General features: G+C 46.6%; 1 protein-coding gene across 2 annotated transcripts; it reads right to left on the bottom strand.

Moving 5' to 3' along the window:
- Nucleotides 1-1,631: 1,631 nt before the first annotated feature.
- On the bottom strand, nucleotides 1,632-13,851 carry Kics2 (KICSTOR subunit 2). 2 transcript variants are annotated; one of them, XM_029482614.2, is made up of 3 exons: nucleotides 13,528-13,614; nucleotides 7,894-8,012; nucleotides 1,632-2,835 (listed from the first exon to the last, which is right to left on the bottom strand). In XM_029482614.2, the coding sequence occupies exons 2-3, from the start codon at nucleotides 8,004-8,006 to the stop codon at nucleotides 2,019-2,021; spliced, it is 930 nt and encodes a 309-aa protein (XP_029338474.1). In that variant the 5' UTR covers nucleotides 8,007-8,012; nucleotides 13,528-13,614; the 3' UTR covers nucleotides 1,632-2,018. The 2 variants fall into 2 exon arrangements, with proteins under 2 accessions (XP_029338474.1, XP_021029494.1); XM_021173835.3 differs by having other exon boundaries at nucleotides 1,635-2,835; nucleotides 7,894-8,179; nucleotides 13,528-13,851.
- Nucleotides 13,852-17,542: the final 3,691 nt, after the last annotated feature.

Below are 17,542 nucleotides of genomic sequence, written 5' to 3'. Positions count from 1 at the left end.
GGCCCCGCCAAACCTGAGAAGGCCGTGCCTGTCCACGGAATGAGATCAGTTTGGCCTCTGTTCCCGAGCAAACTGTCTACCCTCTGTGCTGTGCTGTGGTTGTCCAGCCCCTGCACCTGAGTCTAAAGATAACAATGTGTTGTGGGGGACACACAGAGACCCCACAACCCAGCCCTCCGGTTTCAGGAGGCTCTCGGAGAAGAACCCCACAAACATTCATATGCACACAATACAATTTGCTTGATCAGAAAAAAATGATATATCCATATATATGTATGTAATTATATATATATAAAACTTTATTGAGGAGCTAGAGAAGTGATTAGAGTCAGTACTAATCCTCGAGGTTCCTCCAATCCTGGCAGTGCATAGGGACTTAAGAGTTTACGTTGCCATAGATTTTCTTAATATTCACATCTGCCTCCTGTTCTTTGTAAATACCTCTTAGATTACTCAAAATATGTTTAAAAATATATACAATTCAAATATATATATACATTTGGCCATTTTAAGTAATATATATTTATATGTGTGTTTTATATACATCCCTCCATGGTTTACTGAAGCCTATATATTCTTTTAGGTACTGGGAACGACATCATTAAGGCTAATGGTGGAAAAACAAAAACAAAAAAATACATACCAAGGATTATTTTTTCAGTTTCACAGCAAAACACTAAAAGAAGAAAAATGGTTTGGTTTTTGATTCCAAGTGTTTCCAATTTTTTAGTGTAAGGTCAATATTTGTTCCTATTTCCTGGAGAAAATGCAGGGTCAATCGCTATTACCCGTTTAAAGACAACTGGCTTAAGTTTGTGTGAAAGTGGGGAGATGCAGGTAATTGGCCAGTGGACCCTTGTACAGCTGGACCCCACTTGACCAGGAGGCCTGGGAGGGGCTCCCCAGCCCTGCATGAGCCTCATGCTCTGTGGACACCCCATCAGACAGTGGCTCCATACAAGCCCGAGGAAAGCCTTGATCTGACTCTAACGTTTACAGGAGCTCCAGGGGACAAACCCACCAGTAACAGCTCAATGCTTCCTGGTGGTCTCTCTCCATCCGCTTCCCTGTGAACACACAGGAGGACAGAGCAGCCAGTGCTGAGAAGCTGGGCACTGCTTCTGCATGCACGTCAATCATCTCCAGAAGGCAAGAGACCACGCCCAGAGGTGCTGGGGCCTCACCTGATGCCCTGACTATGGAGCAGAACTGGTTTGTGTAGCAAGCACAAAGTATTAAGTCTGTGATTTCGATTTTATAAAAATGAACTGCAATGTGTGAGAAACTAAAACACTTGGTTAAAGCGCATGGCTGAGTGCTTTCCACACTGAACCATGGCTTGGGCTGACTTGGGACAGGTGACTACCAAACCCTTGAAAGGTAAAGACTGATGCGGATGGAGCTGAGGGTTACCTGAAAAGGACCTGTGGCTGGTTTAACTGCTATAAGGACCAGTATCAATTGTCATCTCCCACTTCACCTCCTGACAGAAATTTCTCACCAAGATTCTAATTACAGTATAATACTAATTAGATCATCTTGTAAAACTATTAATACTAGTGTTTGTGAAACTGAAAACAATCCCATCTCTCCCTGTGGCTTGGGGGGGGGGGGGAGGGAGGGAAGGAAGGAAGGAAGGAAGGAAGGAAGGAAGGAAGGAAGGAGGGAGGGAGGGTGGGAGATGCTAGGAAGCACACTGGGGCACAATGGTCGGAATAGCAACAACAACAACAAAATCTGGAAAGATAAATGAGAAACCAACAAATATTCAATTGACATGAAATACTGGGAGATCAGAAAATGCTGATTCGCCTTCGCTGTACCACGGTGGTTCAGTCACCACGGCTCTTCCAGACGACTCCTTGGAGACTCCGTCCTTATGAACTGTGCAACATGATTAGGGAGGTTCTGTCTTTAGCTCTGCCCAGAAATAAGCCCGAGCTAATATAAATTCAAATCACAGACTACTCAACTAAGAACAATGTATCCAATCTTGGAAAAACGTGGGCAAGCGCCTGCTAACCTTTGGATCCAGGCTTCAGACTTGCAAACACTTTGGGGTTCTTAAGGGCAAGCGAGAGCTCGTTGAGGAAGGAAATAAAATGGGAGTCTCTCTCAGATTTCTTTGACTCAAAAATGACGACGATGGTGAAGTGGGGTTCCGGGCGGGTCAGGAAGTAGGTGCTCTGCACTTTGTCATCATAGAAGTGGACCACTTTCTCCAAGCTGTTGAGGTCAGAAGCTCGGTCTGTCATGATCATGATAACATTGGGCCAGTGCATGACTGGCCTGTCACTGGGCAGAGACACCACGGCTGGGTACTGGTCCACTCCCTTGGGGGCCTCTCGGTAGGAATGTGGGTGGTGGTAGCCATGACCCTGAAAGCTCTCTGAGCCCCGGTTGTCAAAAATTAAGGAGACGTTGGCAGCGTCGTATTTCCTGATAAAACTGGAGATCTTTCCAAAGAGGTCCGGGTTGGCCTTGGCCGTCAGCGCTTTCATTTCGGACGCGGTCGTCTGTCGGCTCAGCGCCTCGTGGAAGTAAAAGCTGAACTTGGCCAAGAGCATGGTCTTGAGCTTCATGAGCCAGAGGAAAAGGTGTGGCGGCTGCACGGCCTTCTGAGACTGTCCCCCAAACAGGTGCTTCTTGGTCTCCCGCTGCTTCTCAAAGGTCTGGCCCCAGCTCTGAAGCTTCGTGTGAGCGTTGTGCAAGGTAACCAGGGACGGGAGGAACTGCCACTCGGAGATCTGCGCCTGCGCCTTGAGGAGATGACTCAGCACGCCCACTTCCAGCTGGAAACTGCTCTCCAGAGGGCTGAGGATGGGGTGGTGAAATCTAGAGGGGAGCGGAGGGGCAGAAATCATGGAAATGCCACTTCACACTGAGAAACCCTTCACAGTATCAAGACAGCAACAGCATAAACCCCTAAACACACTGCCAGGCAAGTGCTAAGACAGGGCCACCTCAGTGGGAGAGGGGATGGTGGCAGGGGCACAGGGGCGCGGGGGTGGGGGAGCAGAAAGAGGCGGAGCCTAGGCTGGATCCTTTTTAGGACTCTGGTGTATCTTGAGCATTTCATCTTATTCTCCTAGGAAATAGCTTGAATTCTGTGGGTTTTCTTTTAATCAAAGTAGCTAACTTTTGTCCGAAATTAAGGAGAACTGACACTGACTAATTCTTCACCCACTCCTGAGAACTGTGTGACCATCATCAGAACAAGGAATCCTCTTTTCAGAGTGTGCAACTAAAAGACAATTCTGAGACATCCGCTGTCCACAGATTATTTTAGTGTTCATGGACCCATTTTACAGATGAATATAAACATTATAACCCCAAAGCTCAAGAGATAAACACATTTTTTTTTTTTTTTTTTTTTTTTTTTTGGTTTTTCGAGACAGGGTTTCTCTTTATAGCTCTGGCTGTCCTGGAGCTCACTTTGTAGACCAGGCTGGCCTCGAACTCAGAAATCCGCCTGCCTCTGCCTCCCGAGTGCTGGGATTAAAGGCGTGCGCCACCACGCCCGGCGAGATAAACACATTTAATAAAGGGATACAGCACTTACCAGAGAACTATTAATAATTCCACTCTCAAATCCCCTTCATAGTTAACCATGGTTAAAAACAAAATGGTGGCCAAGGCAAGGCAGGGCCCACCCAGCACAGGGGATACAGCATGAAGGGGCCATCCAGCAGGAGGATGGCACAGGGCACAGGGTGAGGGAAAAGTGGCTCCTATGTAAGAAGACGCCACAATGAAACCCATTATTTTGTAATTAAATCTAAAAAAATTTTTAATTGGCAGATGACAGTCTGAATTCATAAATTCATTTGCCACAAAAGAGTATCTAACACTTTTTAAAAATCACTTTCCTCAAAGTCTTAAGAAGGTATTTAAGACCTTGAGTAATCTGGCCCTTACTCAAACTGAGTCACATTCCTTTTACGTTTTTGTCCTCTCCCCTCCTTCCCCCACTCTGTTTCCAGCTCCTGTGAAATGATGAACCCACACCCTCATCTCGGGGGCTGGAGGAATGGCTCAGGGTTGAGAGCACCAAGCACTCGCCTAGAGCTGAGTTCAGTTCCCAGCGCTCACATCAGCTGCCTCACAAGCACCTGTGACCCCTGCCTGCTCCAGCAGATCTGACACCCTCTTCTGGCCTCCATGGGTGACTGCACTCACATGCGCATGCCTTCCCCCTACACATATAATTAAAAGGAAATAAAATATACCATTTCAAAGTCAAGATAGTAGTACAATTGTATTTTCACTTGCCTTACACAAAGTGTTTTACAACTTTCTGAGCTTGTGCTGCAGTGATGCTTTACTGAGAGCAAGTACGTCACACTTGTATATCATGTATTTGGATATTGTAATCACACCTCAGGAAGTAAATGTATGACTGTAGATGCTGACTGCAATCTCTATACACTGTTCTACTTCAAAAGAATCCCAGAGTGCGTGGGGATTTACATATTATGTGATGGGAGAAAACGGGTGTGAAATGTTCTGAGTGTGAACACTGCCATGACTGTGCGTAGTTCTTGGAAGCCGAGAAGCTGAGTATTTAGGAAGGCGAAGTTAGGAGACTAGCATCTGGCTTCCAGGGACAAAGTTGTCCACATGGAGAAAGAAAGCCAGCGTGGCGAATGTTAACAAGATGTGAGGTTGGATGAAGGACATCTGTGTGTACTTGAGTGAGTTTCTGTGTACCATGTGTATCCAGGAGCCCATAGAGGCCTAAAAGGACGCCAGGTCCTCTGGAACTGCAGTTACAGATGGGTACAAGCCAGGAGTGGGTTCTAAGCCATCTCTCCAGGCCTTGCTTTTTTAACAGCCTTTTGGTATTAATTTGTGTTCATAAATGCACTATAAAACTCACCCTTTAAGCAAATGACTTGGTGTCTTAGCACACTCAGGGACTGTCCAGCCGCCACGCCAGCTTTTCAGAATATCTGAGCTGGAATTGCTGGCCATATGGTAACGATGTTACAGCTTTTCAGAATATCCGAGCTGGAATTGCTGGCCGTATGTTACAGCTTTTCAGAATACCTGAGCTGGAATTGCTGGCCGTATAGTAACGATGTTACAGCTTTTCAGAATACCTGAGCTGGAATTGCTGGCCGTATAGTAACAATGTTACAGCTTTTCAGAATACCTGAGCTGGAATTGCTGGCCGTATGGTAACAATGTTAATCATCCTCTGCTTGCAGTTTTTCTTTTCTTGCCAAGATTTATTTTTAAGTGTGGAGGGGGCCTGCACATACACGAGTACGGGAGCACATAGAGGCCAGAGGTATCAGATCCCTTAGAGCCAGAGTTACAGGCTGTAGTGGCTTAAACAGAAATGGCCCCCATAGGCTCACAGGGCATTGCATTATTTGATATGTGGCTTTGTTAAAGTGGGTGTGGCCTTTCCGGGAGCAGTGTGTCACTGTGGGAGGGAAGATGGGCTTTGGGGTTTTGGGTGTCCAAGCCAGGCCCAGTGTCACTCTCTCTTCCTGCTCCCTGCCAAGCTGTAGAACTCTCAGCGACCTCTCCAGCACTGTCTGCCACAGAATGCCTTGTTTCCCACCAGGATGATAATGGGCTGACTTCTGAACCTTAAGCCAGCTCTAAATCAGTATCTCCCTTTGTAAGAGTTGCTGTGGTCATGGCATCTCTTCACAGCAATGGAATACTGACAAAGACATAGGTGGTTGTGAACTACCCGTTCCACAACCTGGTACTACAGTAATTAGCCTCGGATAAAGATAAGAACATGGCACTGGGTGCTGAGAACTGAGCTCAGGTCCTTGCAAGAGCAGCATATACTTGTAACCTCCGAGCCATCTCTCTAGCCTCTGCAGTTAGTTTCAGGGCCCAGAGAAGTGGCTCAGAGGCTAAGAGCACTGGTTTCTCTGACAGAAGATCCAGGTTCAATATCCAGAGCTCATATGGTGGTTCACAACTGCCCATAACTTCAGTTCTCTGGCCTCTACAAGCACCAGGCATGCATGTGGTGTGCATACATACATGGAGGCAAAACATCCAAACGTGTGGTCTACTTCAAAGGAGATCTTTCTAAACCAAGTAATCACTACTGTATTAGGCTCCAAGGAAGCCCTTCACTCTAGCTAAAGTTTTTTTGGTTTTGGGGGGGGGGGGGGATGGGGGGTTGGTTTTGTTTTTTGTTTTTTGTTTTTTTTTTTCAAGACAGGGTTTCTCTGTGTAGCTGTCCTGGAATTCACTCGTAGACCAGGCTAGCCTCAAACTCAGAAATCTGCATGCCTCTGCCTCCCAAGTGCTGGGATTCAAGGCGTGTGCCACCACCGCCCAGCTTTGCTAAGGTGTTCTTGAGCTCCTGCAATTCTTTAAGGCCTGTTCCCAGGGTTAGGCGGTGTGCAGCACATCACAAAGAGCTTCGTGTCTTTGGAAGGAGTCAGGTTTTTCAGACAGCAATTTTCCAGTTGAGCAACACCGTTTAAGTTAAAACTGGCCTCTTAATACTTTCTTAAGTGTTCCAAAGCACTTGTTTGTCCTCCTGAATGACAGACACATGCCCTCACTAAGAGCTGAAAACAAAAACAAATAGAAGAATTTCCGACACATATTCACAAGCACAGGAGAGTAACAGAGGTAACTAACTCCCAGGTTGTCCTCTGAAGAAAGCATTTATTAGACTACTGGCGGGTTGGTCACATTGCTCTCTGTGCAACTGTATGTGTGCAAGCAGGCGTGTGTGCATGGGCACAGAGGCTGAGGAGAAGAAGGAAGCCTGCCTCTGCACTTTCCCACTAACACAGTTAGATCTCCCCTTCCCCCTTTTCCCAGCATAGATGCCGCTGGCCTCTGGAAAAGACGAACAGAATGGGCTCAGCCTGGCGCAGGAATATTGTGATCCCCCTTTTCATGGTGGCACTCTCTTCTCCCTAATGACCCCCGCATACCCCTGTGTCACCGAGGCTAGCACTCCCCTTGATAGATATCCAACACTTCTCCAGTGCAGAGGGCTCCTGCCCTGGAAGGGAACAAGGACCAAACATCCTTGAAATGATAAGAGGTCCATGCTTCAACCAGGAGGAAAGGGCAGCTCAGTGTTCCCATTCAGCTGTGGCCAGTTTGTAAAAACACACTAGCTCCTGACTAGCACCATAAAGTTACTTTCCAGGTCAGGAAGACACACCCCTACCCCCAGCTGCACGGTCCACCCTGCTGTCTGAACAAACATGATCAGGTTTGAAGGATGGCTTTCCCTGTCACCTCCCCAGTCTCGGAACCCCAAAGTTCAAGGATCCCTGCTCATGCATATGCACATAAATATACTCCGAGCCCCTGGATGTGGGCATCGTGGGCATCGCATCCCTAACCTGCGCAGTGGGAAAGGCTTTCGATCTGGGTCTGACTCATGAAATAAAGGCTTTGTTTTTACATTGGACTGTAATTCCTGTCGTTCTTCTGAGGTTCCCAAGAACTGTGCATGTCAAGGCCAGCTGATGACATCAGGAACCCTGCTTTCTCTCTCGATGCCCTGTCGTGTGGTCACGGGGTCTTTTGCTGAACATCAGCAGTCTTCCTGTCTACAACACGTTTATTTAGCTCTGGCACTACAGGAGCATAAGTGGCACCCAGCCTGCATGGCTACAGAGGCAGGGCTTCCTGCTTGCCGAGCAGACGCTCTTACCCAGTGAGCCGTCGCCCAGGTCCCATGCAACTGCTCTATTGTGAGTTCTCTTTCTCCTGATGACTTAGAGAAGCAGCCACCCAGCACCACTAACAAAGTGCAGAGTGCACGCCTGTTCTTTCATGAGCACATACAAAGTGGAATACAGGGTCCCGGGGAGGCCTTCCTAAGAGGGAGGGGACACCAGAGCCTGTGTGGAGCTGACAGGCTGCCACCCTCTCCTGCACACTCACCTGGAGCTGTATTTCCTGAGGATGGTATCCAAGGTGCTGACCAGCTCTTCCGTGTTGATGAACTTCTGTGTGCTGAGGGCGTACATCTTCTCGTAGAAGTCTGCGATCTCCATCCGAGCCTGAACAAAGAAACAGAGCTGCTCTGACAGGTGGGGGAGAAGCTCCTCCACGTGAGGAGCTGTTCCGCCCGGGGCGCCACGGCCGGCCACCACTTTCTTCAGTTCGTTATGCAGGGAAGTGTAGATGGTGCGGATGGAGTCTTTCCTGCTGAAGAATGACTGGCCCCCTGGGAAGCAAATGACAGAGGCATATGACAGGTAAGGAAGAGAAACCAAAAGGACCTGGCACCTCCCAATACCCACTTGAAAGGGATCTAGAGCCTGTGGAACCCACTGGGCTTGTGTCCCCCATGTTCCCTGAAGAACAAGTCAGAATGAGTACTGACTACAAAGTCATCAGTGTGAGGCTAGACCTGGGGTTGCCTTGCTCACATGTAATTTCCCCAAATCCACATTCAAAGTCACTTTAAAACATCATTACCCTAGCACATAACTGCTGCAGGGTACTTGATCACACTGAACCACAAGGTTGTGCTATGGTGTGGCTTAGCCCTTAGCATACAAGTTTAGTTCCTCCAGATGGAATACAGACACGCCCTCCGTACACACCTTTAATCCCAAACAACGAAGGTAAAGTTAGTTTGTAGAAGGAAGCAGCCATGTTTGAAAGTGATTGTGTGATTGAGTGGCAGACAAAGTGATGAATCAGAGAAAGATTTGACAGAATAGGATATGTCAGCTCTCACAAGAAGAGAGAGGAAAGGGGAGCAACTGAAGGAGCAGGGCAAAGAAAGAGAAAACAGGGAGAGGAAGCAGTTTTACCAAGAGTTTCCCAGAGCAGCAGAAGGGGGTAGGAGGCAGTTCTACTGGGACAGTTGTACAGAGACGGGTTGCAGAGAGAACAAGCTAGACAAAGGTAAAGACAGAATGAGCCGGAGAATGAGGAAGAGCCAGAACAGATTGCCAGAGTTAGTCTGAGACCAAGCAGAGCAAAAAGTCAGATGTGGAGAGAGAAGCCAGATTGAATCAGTCACCTTGGAGGGGGGGTGGGCCACAACAGCTGAGTTGAACCAGCCAGCCAGAGCTCAGAAAGAGCTAGAAAGGGTGAGCTTATTCAGCAGTAAGTCTCAGAAGCTAAAAACATTCTAGGCCTAGATAGACTGTACAAAGGCCAGAAGCTTCCAGGGCTAGGCCCAGGTTAGCAGACAGACACAGCAAATAAGCCTCAAAGATGACAATTACAACAGGGGAATGAAAGTTACTCTACATAGAACATAAAACCTGGATTTAAGAAAAAGACAAACGGGCTGGCTAGATGGCTCAGTGGTTAAGAGCGCTCTTCTGAAGGTCCCGAGTTCAAATCCCAGCAACCACATGGTGGCTTACAACCATCCGTAATGAAATCTGATGCCCTCTTCTGGAGTGTCTGAAGACAGCTACAGTGTACTTACATATAATAAATAAATAAATCTAAAAAGAAAAAAAAAGAAAAAGACAAACAAACAGTGCTCCTTTTTTACAGATACACTTTTAAAACAGAGACCCCCATAGATTAAAAGACACTTCCTTTAGCCCAGAGCTCTGTTTCTTCTTCAGAGACGCATCATCCTTGAATCTTATCTTTTAGGCCAAGCCAGCAAATGAGAGTGCACACTCACGCATCCTTTTATGAAGCACACACTGGGGTCTCGGGGGAAGGGATATGCCGTGCTCTCAACAGGGCTGACGGGCTGACGAGACAAGCACACCACGCTGTGAATTACTAAGACCAAGAACCGATTATAAATATCTGTTGCTCCACCGCAAACAAACACACAAACAACAACAACAAAACCCTGCAAAAGGATCAGAGCAACCCCATCCTTGATGACAGTCATGAGGACCAAACGGTCCTCTCAAAGCTGTGCAGGACTAACCCTATCTCTAATCACAGAGCCAGCTTCATGGGTATTTTCTTAAGCTTGGATCTCCCATCAAAGAGCAAGATGCAAGGCTTTAGCACAACGACAAGAAACAGGAGTGCTTACTAAGGTGATTTCTACAAGTGTACAAAAATCTCGGAGATTTTCTGTTAAGCTCAGAATGCTTCAGCAAAAGGATGGATGGGTGACCGCACTGCGTGACCACTTCCACTGCCAAAAAGGGGTGCGGCTGGGGCAAAAACTTGAACACTGCATTGGAGAAGTAATGCCTGCCCTCATCAGATCACAAGGGAACAGAAACACAGCATAGAATCAAGTGATCCAGAGGTCCTGAGTTCAATTCCCAGCAACCACATGGTGGCTCACAGCCATCTGTAATGGGATCTGATGCCCTCTTCTAGTGTGTCTGAAGACACCTGCAGTGTACTCATATAAATAAAAAATAAATAAATTCAAATGATACCTTTAAAAGCTTATCGATTGATACCAATCACCAGTAGGTAAAACTCATACATGGAAGAGAGACCACCAACATGCCTTACTTTTAGTTCTTTCTCAAAGCTTTCAGCAAAACAACCCTATCTCTACTACCCTGCCTTCTAGTAGCCAACGGGGACAGTGCCCTGCCTTCTAGTGCCCAACGAGGACAGCGCCCTGCCTTCTAGTACCCAATGAGGGTCCGTCTTCCTTTAGGTCTTCCTTCATGCTGGGAAGCAATCAGAAACACCCAACTAACTTTCTTTTCCAGTATTTTCAAGTTACAAATTCTGATGTGTTTTGAATTTTTTTTTCCCAGAATGTTCTAGTTATCAGTGACTGTTATTTCTCCAAGGTTTCCACCTTTACCTCATAAAATTTCAGGCATAAAAAGCGTGTTAGCATCATAAACATTTTACTCTATACTTCTTTGTAGTGACTTTTAAACATCCATCCTTAAGTCACCTCTGAGCGTGCCAGGGTTTATCAATCAGGGTGTGAGGAAGTGCTCCTGTAATGACTCAAAGGGTGGGCGCTTATGACAGTCTCAGATGTCCCTGCTACCCACTCAGCACGTTGTAACCACTGTCTTTTCCCAAACTAGTGTTTGCCCTCAAAGCACGGAGAAGATGCCAAGATAAAAGTCACACCCAGTTTTTCAGGAAAAAAGCCAGGACATTGATAGAGGGTTCTTGTCAGGTCTGTCCCTGGTTTAAAAGCCCATGCTTGCATATCTAATCAGGACCAGCTGCTAGAGCTTCAGACAGAGGTCAAAGACTTTTGTTTTTCTTTTGAGACAAGGTCTCACTTTGTAACCCAGGCTGACCTTTAACTCCCCATCCACCTGCTCCTGCCTCGGGAGAACTGGAGCTTACAAGCACAGGGTACCACTACAACAGTTCAGACTCACTTGAAATGTGCTAAGCCAGTAGATGTTAATTAAGTGTTCTGACCACAGAAAGAGTGAGGGGGTGGGGGCCATCGACTCCCTTGCTCATGGTGTTCATTTCATAACACACAGTAAAACATCAACTTGGATATGCCAACTACATACAATTTGTATTTGTCCATTGTACTTTCAAAAAATTGTAAAGACTTCTCAGACCACGTTCCCCTTTGTTTTGTCTTTTGAGACAGGGTCTCACCATGCAACCCCAGCTGGCTTGGAACTTGCTCTATGGCCTCAGCCTCACACCTGCCTCTAGCTCCTGAGTGGGCAGACTGAGGACAAGTACCACCATGCCCAAGCAAGGCTTCAAAAGATGTTAAAAATATGTATAATTGTTTCATTTTTGCTTCACAAAGAAACTTGTATGAATTCCAAAATACATGGTTACTGCTTTAAATCATAATTTTTCCCATTCTCTGATAATCATAATATCATGCATACACCACTATTCAAAGACAAAACCTATACTGACTATTACCTGAGCATTTAAGTTACGAAGGACTTAGACGTGTCATTTTTAGAACACTCACTCAGAAGGGAGATCAGCCCTGGAGCCCCCAGTCATGTTTCACGGTATGACCTGAGAGATAGGCTCCCCTACAAGACAGCTGAGGTGCAAGCAGAACTCAGCACTTTATACAATAAGGACCACTTCACAGAAGCCAAGCCAGAGACAGGAAAGGACGTGTACAGGTTCGTAGACGTGGTGGACAGTTCTTTTTACACAAAATCCTGGTGCATACAATTCAAACTTAGTGCAGACTTATTTATTTAGTTATTTAGTTATTTACTGGGATCCACATATGGACTTTAGGAAACCCAATTGCTCTTTCTCATTCTATATATCTGGTACATACATACATACATACATACATACATACATACAGGGAGGATAATCCTATGGATGGGCTCAAACAACAATAAAGTTAAGAATCATGGTACCTGGGTCAATCATCATTTTTATAGGGAGGAAGCCTAAAACATCTCAAACTGCCAGAATATTATCCACCTTCAATATTAGTGCTAGAATATGTCATATATATGATGTATATCAAATGCATACATAAATAGGCATCATATAAATAATATTTGTACATGCTTTGAATAAAGGATATATATATATATGTACATATATGTGTGTATACACACACACACACACTCGATCTGATTATTCAAAGCAGGTGTGTTCAGGTTTGAGACCCACCACCTCCCATAAATGCATACCCAACTCACTACACTGTAGGAAACAGGACAGTAACCCTGTAATAGCAGTTTCACCTTTGGGCCCATTAACACTGTAGAGAGAAAAACAAACAGAGTGAAATCTCTGGCCACTTTTTACCAATAACTAAGTAACAATCATTTGAAAAGCTACAGGCCTTATAATCTCAGAAAGTCCTTTCCCCGGAGTGTTTACCAAACGTTCAGCATTCAGTGAGCTACCTGGCAATAGAAGGGGGTCAACTCTGTATGTGACGCACACTCTCACTCTCTTTGATGCCAGAGATGTGTATCCTTCACTCATGAAAGGCCTATTCCAATTCTTTGGTAGTCAGCTATCATTTGTCATTATTATTAAAAGTAATAATACTTTGAATGCACAGCCCTTGGCTTTTATGAAGCCGACTGTTTCTTGTAGTGGTAGTCCTGCATCTTATTTTGAGGGTTAAAATTTACATGAGGACTAGCAGTGTTTACTATCCTGTCTCTTAACGCTTCTCCAGTTAAGGTTTTGCATATTCCTGCCCTTCCTGACCAGGATCCACGCATCCCTTCATTCACTTAATATGCACTGAAGGACTGACAAAGGGACAGGACGCCTCTCTGTATAAGAGGCCAGACGAAATAGAATTTATTAACACACCTAGCTTCCATCGCCTGCTTTTGCTCCTCAGACCGCAGTGAGGTCTAACTAGTGAGTTAGAACGGGGACACAGAACTTGGTTAACTTGTCATTTATGAAACCAATCCATGCACGGTGCAAAACCGTAAACCCACGGGGTTTGGAGCATGCCCAGCGAAGAGCATCCTCCCAGTCCACCTAGGCAGCGATGGCACAGGCCGGTGGGCGGAGCTTGCGGCACACTAGGGAAGAAGGGGCACCGGTGGGAGGAAACCTGGGCAGAGTGGAGCCTGCCGCTGGGAGTGACGAGGCACCCAAGCCAAGCAGACCAGGGAGCGCACCCCCTTTCCTTCCTCCTCAGGGGCAGGGGCGGGGCGGAGGTACCTAGTTTCTGCCCCAGGTAGGTGAGGCTGTGATAGACCTTCTCGGCCGCGGCCAGGTGCGCCAAGGCCGCCAGCAGCGACAGCCAGCTGCCCCCCGCGCTCTTGTTGGCCTCTCGTTCCTTCTCCACATTGTCCTTGGCCTTGTCGTAAGAGAAGATACCCAGGTGAGAGAAGAACGTCTCCAGCACCGCCTGTTCCACCGGCACCGGGGCGGCTAGCGGGATAGACTCCCCCATGCGACCTGCGCGCCAGCTCCACCCACGTGGCTCCGCTCGCACTTCCGGGTTCCGAGGGGGACGCGCGTGCGCAGCTGCGTGCGTGCGCGTGCCCGCGGCGGGGCGGGCGAGCCGGCTGGCGGCGGGATGCTCCGGGGGTTCGTAGAGGGCGTGGCGAAGGTGGAAGGTGGAGGTGGCTACCAAGCTTAGGAACCTGAGCTTCCAGAGCCAGAGACCTGCAGCGGAGCCACCTCCAGCCCCGGGACGTCTCCTGCCCTCCGGAGGCCCCTGGCGGCCAGCGCCTTAGCGCGGATGACGTCACACGGGCTTGACGTCAGCTCTTGCGTGTCCATCAGAGCCGGAGGCCTTATCAGCCCTTACACCATCAAGGTTGTCAGATGGAAGCCAGACAGGAGTTCATGGCTAGTCGCCTAGTTTTCAAACCGACACACGCCATCAGTTAACGTACCTGGCTAAGTCAGATCTGCATGGGTCGGTCAGCTTCCAGAGCTACAACTCTCTTCAGAGTTGCCCATCCATCTCCAACTCCATGAAGCTTCCTTGCGGGGGTTCTCAGAGTCAGGAATGACTTCCCATGAAATCGGTGCATTTTGTCATGCAATTCATACGACATTTAAGAACACTAAACCATCTCAGCTCACAAGTGTGCTTTGAAATACTTGACGTATAAATTGTACGAATTAGTGAGTTTCACTGGGACATTTCCACGCATGAATATATCATGCTTTGACCATGTTCATCTCTCCTTTTCTGTCTTACACTCCCCTCTCCATCTTCCCTTGCCTTTCTTCCCAGTCCCTAAAAGTCCTTCTTCTCACATAATGCAAACCTAGGAAAAATAGTCACAGGGTATGCCAGACAAAGGGCTAATGTTTTAAGTTTTAATGGGCCAAGATCTCTTTCTAACCAGTAAAAACAAGAGGTTATGGACCTGTTGAGATGACTGTGTAGGGGCACCTGCTGCCCTGCCTGAGGCTCTGAGTCAGATGCTAGAAACCTACATGAGGAGTGCTGAGTCCTGCACATTATCCCCTGACTTCCACATGAGCACGCAGGTATACTCACACAAAAACAAGTGTTTGGAAGGCTATGTACATACTAGTCTCAAGAGAAATATAAAGTGCAATTTTTATACCCAATCGAACCATTCAAAAGAATGCAGCCTAACCCACTATACCCCTTAGGAGGTGAAACTTCTTTCTACTGAACGGTCTGTGTAGAAAGAGTTGGTCCTGAATAGTCCGAGACCTCTGCCTACTGTGTGTCAATGACACCCAGACCCAAAATAAGTTTAAAATATTGTTACGTGGGCTGGAGAGATGGCTCAGCAGTTAAGAGCACTGACTGTTCTTCTGGAGGTCCTGAGTTCAAATCCCAGCAACCACATGGTGGCTCACAAACGTCTGTAATGAGATCAGACGCCCTCTTCTGGTGTGTGTGAAGACAGCTACAGTGTACTTACATATAATAAATAAATAAATCTTTGGGCCAGAGTGAGTGGGGCTGGAACAAGCAGGAATGTGTGTGTGTGTGTGTGTGTGTGTGTGTGTGTGTGTGTGTGTGTTGTAGGGGCATGTGTTCACATGAGTGTGTGCCTGTGTGTTTGAGTGCACATACTCAGTATGTGCTTTCATGTAGAAACTGGATATTATTATTTCAGGTGTCTTTCTTAATTTTCCCCTCCCTTTTTCTTTAACACGGGTCTCTCGTTGAGCCTAGAGTCCACAGATTGTTTAGGTTAGCTAGCCTATGAGCTCGAGGGATCCACCAGTCTTGGCCCACCCACAGCCCAGGTTATAAACATTTGTCTCAAGCCCAGCTTTTATGGAGGATCTGATTGTCCTTACACTTGCACAGCAGTCACTTATGGACCGGCCCACCTCCTAACCCTGTCCCCACAGCCCCCAAACAAAATTTCAAGGGCTGCTAAATATGGTGTGAAGGTACACTTATTATGCACTGCAGTCATGACTATAACTTGGCTTGACATGTCTAGATTACAGATAGCAGGACCTGTTAGTATTGCAGGTGCACACTGACTACAGTATTGACTGTAGACACCACTGAGTCCATTAGATCAGAGGAGCAGAGCATCACTTGCCTATTGAGTGAAAGTTTCTACCCTTTATCCACATGACCATTTCCCCCAACCTCCGACCACTTGCAAGTCCCTTTCTACTGTTTCTTAAAGTCCATCTGTTTTAGATTCTACATGTAACAGACGATGCAGTACATACCTTCCTATTTCTGGCTTATTTTACATAGCGTGTCCTCTTTAGGTTCATCAATGCGACCACACAAATTGCCAGGTTTCCTTTTAATGACTAATATCCCATTGTGTGGCTACACCACATTTTCTTTCTCTGTTCATCTGTGACTGCGCATTTACATTGTTTCTTCATCTTGACTATGGCGAATAAAGCTACAGAGAGCAGCATTGTTTCTTCATCTTGGCTATGGGGCATAAAGCTACAGTGAGCAGCATTTACATTGTTTCTTCATCATGGCAATACTGCTATAGTGAGCCCAGGGCAGTGGGTATCAGACAAAGTTGCTGATTTCCCTTGGATGTGTGCCCACAAGTGGAATGGCTGGATTGTATGGTAGTTCAATCGCTAATGTTTTAGGAAACTCCATACAATTTTCTATCATGACTATAGCAGTGTATATTTCCTCCAGTGGGACTGGGGTTCCCTTCTCTCGATACTCATTATTACTTTTTAATAATAACCATTCTGACACATGAAATAATATTTCATATTTTTTATCTTGTATATATGTTTTTATATATAACTTATTTTTATGACTGTTTGCTTATATGTATGCCTGAGTACCATGTCCATGCCTAGTATTCAAAACCTGAAAGGGACATTTGATTCTCCAGAACTGGGCTTACAGATTGCCTTAGTTAGGGTTTTACTGCTGTGAAGAGACACCATGACCAAGGCAGCTCTTATAAGGACAGCATTTAATTGGGGCTGCCTACAAGTTCAGAGGTTTAGTCTATTATCATCAAGGTGGGAGTATCCAGGCAGACATGGTGCAGGAGGAGCTGAGAGTTCTACATCTTCATCTGAAGGCTGCTAGCAGAATACTGGCTTCCAGGCAACTAAGATGAGGGTCTTAAAGTCCACAACCACAGTGACACTCCCTGGGCCAAGCATATACAAACCAACACAGAGATGGTTGTGAGACAAACAAGCCTGGGACCTCTGTAAGAGAAGCAAGTGCCCCTAGCCACTGAGCCACCTCTCCAGCCCACCTTTCGTGACTGTGATTTGCCTTTGCCCAGTCACTGTTAAGTACATTAAATGTGCTTGTCTGCTTGTCTTCTTTGGAAGAGTGTCTAGTGAGTTCTCTCCCTGACCCTCAACCACTTTCTCTCTCTCTCTCTCTCTCTCTCTCTCTCTCTCTCTCTCTCTCTCTCTCTGACACAGACTCTTTCTTTGTAACTCGGGCTGCAGTTTCAGGGGTGGCTCCCTGAAATTCTCCCGTTTGTTCAGACATCTAGGTCATCATACTCAGACCCTCTGCCCATTTTTACATCAGATTGCTCTTTGGTGTTCATTGCATGACTGTTTATATCGTTCGGCTCTGAAGCTCTTGTCAGATCAGATGCAGGGCTTGCACATATTTTCCCAGGGTGACTTTTTTTGTTTTGCTGATCGTTTCCCTGGCTGTGCAGAAGCTTTTGGGTTCTCCAAAACCCGCTTCCTTATTCTGCCATGGTGGCCCATGTTTTTGATGTCTTCACTGAAACAAAGTCATTGGCTTTGTCAG

Source organism: Mus caroli, unplaced genomic scaffold, assembly GCF_978045245.1.
Source record: "Mus caroli unplaced genomic scaffold, Mus_caroli_1 scaffold_9, whole genome shotgun sequence".
Classification (NCBI taxonomy): Eukaryota; Metazoa; Chordata; class Mammalia; order Rodentia; family Muridae; genus Mus; species Mus caroli.
Note: the sequence above shows the minus strand (reverse complement) of the source record. Positions and strands in the feature narration are given on the sequence as shown.